Below are 6,323 nucleotides of genomic sequence, written 5' to 3' on the forward strand. Positions count from 1 at the left end.
ATCTTCCACTTCTTCGGTTGACATCAAATTCTCATGCTCTACTTCCACGAAAGTCACTTGATCTTGTGCTGAAATATTGACACTTTTATGGATGTTTGGATTCGACTTTGAGCTACTGCCACTACCAAGCACTTCAAAATACTTTTTTTTAAATCTACAGTGACAACATTAATATGTCACTACAATCTATAGCCACTACCAAGCACTTCAAATTTAAACAAAATTGAAAAATTTCCTCTTCCCCTCTTTTTGGATTTGCTAGTCATTTTCCCTTTCTTTCCATCTTCTGACAATCTGGACATAACAGCACATCTGCAGCAGTTGGAAATCTTATTAGATGGTACGTACAATCAGAAGCGGATTGAGGCCTCCGACAACGTGGGGGCATGGGTGCAGTTTTCTTCGTTGACTGTAGCTACAATGATGTACTCCCTCTGTTTTTTTTAGTCCGCATATAAGATTTGGTCAATGTCAAATTTCATAAACTTGGACTAAATTTATAGAATAAAATATCAACATTTATAATATTGAATCAGTATTAGTAGATGCACCATAATACTAATTTTCATAACATATAGGTTTAGTATTATAGATGTTGATATCTTTCGATATATATTTGGTCAAACTTTGTGTCACTTGACTTTGATCAAATCTTATATGCAGAAGGTGAGGGATAAGCATATACAGCAGGAAGGAAACTAAAGTTGCAGACACAAGATCGGAAACAAAGCATGTCGGTACAATAAGTAATTTCCAGCCCTTGTATGGACAATCTAGTCAGTTAGACGACACACGGCTTGATTCGAGGGAAACAAATCGAACCCCCCTGAACGCAATTCGTATGCATGCCAACCATCGTCGCACCGATCCCCAAAATCCTGCCTGCCTGCGTGCGTTCGAGCGGCGAGCCCGCGGCGTGGCTCGCGTGCGCCCCGACCGACGGACGCGCCGCTGGGGCGCTGCCACGCCACGTTACAAAACTTTCTTCCATCCAAATAAAACGCGCTCCCTCCCTCGCCCACGAACCCATCTCCCAAGCACCAGACAGAACCGCCGCCCCGAGCCGAGCCGAGCAGAGCAGAGCAGAGCATGGGCGCACCCACCTCGCCGGCGCCGGCCAGCGCGTCCCCGCCGCGCGACAAGCCGGCGGCCGACGCCTCCCCCACGCCCGCCGACCCGCCGACGCCGCTGACAGGCCTGCTGCGGCTGCGCTGCGGCGTGCAGCACTACGCGTGGGGCCGGCGCGGGGGCGCGTCCCTCGTCGCGCGCCTCTCCGGCGCCGCCGGCCCCGACCCGGACCTCCCGTTCGCCGAGCTCTGGATGGGCACGCACCCGGCCGCGCCTTCCGCCGTCCTCCCCGCCGGCGAAGAGCCCCTCGGCGCCTGGCTCGCGCGCAACCCCGCCGCCCTCGGCCCCGCCGTCGCCGCGCGCTGGGCCGGCGACCTCCCGTTCCTCTTCAAGGTCCCTACCTCCTTCCTCTGTCCCCTTCCCTTCCCCATTAATAATTTACTATGTTCGTCAACCATGGCGTGTTGGCGTTGGCGAAGCTGACCCTGTCACCGGCGGGCGTGCGTGCAGGTGCTGTCGGTGGCGAAGCCGCTGTCGATCCAGGCGCACCCGGACAAGTCGCTGGCGGAGCTGCTGCACGCCATGCGGCCGGCCACGTACCGGGACGCCAACCACAAGCCGGAGATGGCCATCGCCGTCACCGACTTCCGCGCGCTCTTCGGCTTCGCCGGCATCGAGGTGCGTCTCCCCTCCCAACCGCCATCCTTGTCTCGTCCCCCGCCGCCACGCCGTATACAAGTCCACTTCTGTTGCGTCTCCGCAGACATATATTTTGTCATATACTCCCACTCCGTCCGTCCGGAATTACTTGTTATAAAAAATAAATAAAAGTGAATATACCTAGAACTAAAATACATCTAGATACATCAATTACTCCACGGTTATGTTACGGACAGAGAGAGTACAAGCCAAACGTGTGCGGTTGGACTGTCAGAGTACTTTAGGCTCGACTGAATCTCGCTACGAACAAGCACGCCTTGACTTCTTCAAGCAATAAAGTATGCCAAAATTGGTACTACTACTACACTCGATAGCTTCTTCTAATACAACGTGGCACATGTTTAGATGCGTGTTCGAGAAGGAAATGCCATGCCAATTCCTCACAAGTGTGCACCTTGGTTGGAAAATGCCATGGCAATTGTTTATTTTTCGTGAAAAATCCGCCGAAAACTGCCACCTGTTGGATCTAGATCGTGTGCCTCTCGCTGGGATCTCATCCCCAGTGAACGTTCGCCAGTTTGTTTCTTTCCTACTAGTTGATATACTTCCTCCGTCCCAAAATAAGTACAAAGTCGTACTAAGTTTAAAACATATATACTCACCAGCCACCAGGCTGTCCATTAAAATAATATCACACATTTATTTGAAAAACAAATGCATATCAGGCACGAAATAATGGTATCCCACAACCAATTTTTGACATGTATATCTAAGATCTATCTAAACACATAAATGCGACACGCCAGCCGGCTGCATCCACCTATCTCTCATCCAATAACTTGTCGGCACGTGTCGGTGGTGCTTGGAGATAGACACACTAGTGCCAGAACAGGACACAGATTTGGGGTTAATGATCCAGCAAAATAAATTAAATTTGGACGCCGGTATCCGACTTTTCAAATATACAACCTTTTGTTCTTCACAGAAGGTGCTTCTCACCCCTATGTGAGTCTGGATCAAACTCAGGATCTGGTACTTGCTCGTTCCTATCAAGTTGGTTTCTGCGGTAATACTTCGTCTGTCCAGAAGTACTTGTCGGAGAAATGGATATATCTAGACGTATTTTAGTTCTAGATACATCCGTTTTTATCCATTTCTTCGACAAGCTTTTCTCGACGGAGGGAGTATGTTGTAGTAGTAAAGTTGAATTCTGTACAGGGCATATGTAACCGATTGGTTATTGGTAGGCGGTAAGTACAAATGTAGTTTATGGTGGGACAACTGAAATGAGATTGGAAATAGCAAGTACAGTTATTAAGGGAAAGCCTTCGCAAAACATGTTGCGTTGGATGAAGAACATCCACCTGAAATAATACTTGGGGTGGTACATATTTAGTGCCTGTTCGGCAGGCCTCCGCTCCTGGAGCGGGTTGGAGGAGCTGCAGAGTGGCGCCGAACGCGTCGGCTCCGTGCTCTCCCGGAGGCCATTTTTCCAGAGTTGTAAAAATGACGTTCCTGAAATTTGAAAAGTGAGGCACCCCCCCCCCCCCCCCCCCCCGAAACAGGTGGCTTAGAATTTAGAAACTGTTCGTAGATCAATAGAAGAGCAAGTTGTACAAATTACTTCCATTTTACATTTGTTTTAACATTGTCCTTTTCTTTTTGCTGTTATCCTTTACTTAGCCGCACATATATGTTTGATGAGATCAGGAGCAGATCACACATTTTCTTGCATAAAGGTTTTCATTTTTTTTATAGGAAAAACATTTGCTTCAAGAACAGGCACAACTTTATTAGCAGCGATGTTCTCTTAGATGCCTTCTAGTAGTTTTACTTGTAAATTAATATGTTGTTCATGCCATGGTGAAGGAGCTCAAGGATGTTATAAGGACTGTACCTGAAGTCGGAGGGCTGATTGGACATGAAGACGCTGACAAGCTTATGACTGTAAAAGAGTATCATGGGGGTAATGATGTAAAATCCAGTCTGCAATCAGCATTCGCTAAGCTAATGACAGCAAGTAAAGAAGCAGTTTCCGAAGCAGTTAATAAATTGAAGGGTCGCCTGAATGATGAGAGCAAGGTAAAAGCTTCCTCTAGAATGTATGTGGTCATTTATATTTTCTAATGACAGCAATCTGTTAAACCACACAACACATGATACTGAATGTAACCTGCTAAGTGACATCGTTGCCTCCAAAGCAAAAGTAAAAAACTTATGTTGTTTACTACGCTGCATTTAAGAAGTTATATGGAATATGGAAGATGTTAACATGATACTGTATATATTACACATGGTTAGTATAGGTGACAAACTGAAGGTGTTGCTCCCAAAGCCTGAAAGCCCCTCTATTCATGTTGGATATATTAAATTTGGACTGGGAACATTGGAAACTGCGGGTGTCCGGTAGTACTAAAATAGGTAGATGCAAAAGGTACAGAACACCGTATCATGTTTTCTGTCAGATAAAGGTACAGAACACCGTATCATGTTTTCTGTCAGATAGAGGTACAGAACTATTGGTTGGAATGATATCGAGTTACTAGGGAAGATAAATCTGGTAGAAGATCATTGTATCGACTCATAGTTTTGTTAAGGATTTACATTACTTAGACAGCATTTTCTGTTCTATTTTCTTAATTTATAAAACGATCCTTGACACCAATCAGTTACCCAAACAAGTTTTTTTCTTCCCACCGAAAAATTTGGTGCATCACGATTCACCAATATACTTTTTCGTATCAAAAAAGTCATATTAGTGACATTTGACAAGCCTGAGACTCTGTTTTTACTGATGATGATGTTCAGATTCGGACGTTAACAGAGAAGGAAGAGCTTGTTCTGTCTCTGGAGAGGCAGTATCCAGAAGATGTAGGTGTTCTAGCCGCACTTCTTTTCAACTATGTCAAGCTCAGTCCTGGTGAAGCAATCTATATCGGTGCCAATGAACCACACGCATACCTGTCCGGGGAATGCATCGAGTGTATGGCTACTTCAGATAATGTCGTTCGCGCTGGTTTGACACCTAAATACAGAGATGTGCAGACGCTTTGCTCAATGCTAACATACAAGCAGGTGAGTTTAGCTTGAAATTGTGCCGATTGTTGACTCTGATTATTAGAGATTAGAGCTTTCTTGTGCTATGTTTTCCTTGATGTTGATCATGCAAACAAATCAAGTTACGCCACATGTTCCAAGTATAGGAAGCCGTAAGAATCATTTTTTGCAGGCTACTTACCATACTGAATGTTGTGCGCTGTTACTGGTGCCTCACCTGTATTTACATCTTCAGGGTGCAGTCAGTTACTATCTCTTGGCATTAGTTTTAGTTTAAAACTGTGCTGGCTGTTGGCTGTGACCCTTGGAGCTTATATATGCTAGGCCAATGTTCTTCTTCGATCTTAAAAAAAGTATGTGTTCTGCCGAGTGCTCTTGTTTTCTGTTATATGCTCCTTTTACACATTCATGAAATTTCTGAATATCTTGGTCTTGAAAGAGGGGAACAAATTGCGCTGCCGGCAAGTACACAGCCTTCACCTTGACACATGTAGTTAGGGTACATGTACAAGCATAAGATCCTCCAACAATCACTTGATCCAGGCTAGTAGCCAGTCTGATATACTGTTTGAGCTTTGCTTCTCTTGCTTAATGTAATACCATATCCTACGTACTTCACAAGTGTGTCAGTGCCGTGATCGTGGACTCTTCTGTATGCAGATCTTCCCTGAAATACTGAGAGGGGTACCCGTGCAGCCATACGTACGACGCTACACGCCTCCGACCGACGAGTTTGAGGTCGACTGTTGCTTGCTACCTCCAGGCGAAGTGGCTGTGATGGCCCCGGTACCAGGTCCATCCATCTTCCTTGTCATGACCGGGGAGGGCGAGGTTCAGATAGACTGCATGTCAGACGGCGAGAAGGCGAAGGAAGGTGACGTTTTCTTCGTGCCCGCGCATACCGAGGTTAAGCTCTCCGCATGTGGCCATGCGTCGATGCAGCTGTACAGAGCCGGGGTGAACGGCAGAGCCTTGTATGCCGGCAACGCTGCTGCTGCAGGGAAGAGGTCCCAGCTGCAGAACATATGCGAAATGGCGAGTTAGCTGGAGCGCCGATAATATCATATACTGTATAGGCTTATAATCGATGGAAGTGCCGTCGGATGGACGAGTAATAAGGTCCTTGTTGTCAAGGCCCCTTGCATATAGGTCTTCTGCATGCTTTGCTCTCTGCTGTTAGAGTACCAGGTACAAATTAACTGATGGAGGTTGTAGTGTATGTTAAGTTCATGTCGTTCTGTTAATAAAAAGGTTCCATTTGTTCTGTTTCCTTGTAGTAGTTGTTGAGCAAACAGATGTAAATATTGGAGCAGGCCAGTTCAGAAGATAACTGGAGTTGCTGAAGAACACCAGTAACATGACATCGCATTTGCATTGTTTTGCTTGTTCCTCTTTGTCACCAGGACCCGGGCGGAAGATCTCCGTCGGCACGACGACGGCCGCTTACATCCTGTCGACCGGCGGCGCGGTTCTCGGCCTCAACATGCTGAAGGTTCTGTTCTTGCTTCCTTTCGCTCAAGTTCTGGGTTTCAGATGCT

General features: G+C 46.4%; 1 protein-coding gene across 1 annotated transcript; it reads left to right on the forward strand.

Annotated features, from left to right (window-relative positions):
• The first annotated feature begins 775 nt into the window (after positions 1–775).
• LOC123442447 (mannose-6-phosphate isomerase 1-like) lies at positions 776–6,049 on the forward strand. Its single transcript, XM_045118495.1, has 5 exons — positions 776–1,461; positions 1,579–1,746; positions 3,598–3,810; positions 4,537–4,803; positions 5,446–6,049. Exons 1-5 carry the CDS (start codon positions 1,090–1,092, stop codon positions 5,827–5,829), a joined length of 1,404 nt encoding a protein of 467 aa, XP_044974430.1. The 5' UTR covers positions 776–1,089; the 3' UTR covers positions 5,830–6,049.
• The last annotated feature ends 274 nt before the right edge of the window (positions 6,050–6,323 follow it).

Source organism: Hordeum vulgare, chromosome 3H, assembly GCF_904849725.1.
Source record: "Hordeum vulgare subsp. vulgare chromosome 3H, MorexV3_pseudomolecules_assembly, whole genome shotgun sequence".
In the NCBI taxonomy this organism is placed as follows: domain Eukaryota; kingdom Viridiplantae; phylum Streptophyta; class Magnoliopsida; order Poales; family Poaceae; genus Hordeum; species Hordeum vulgare.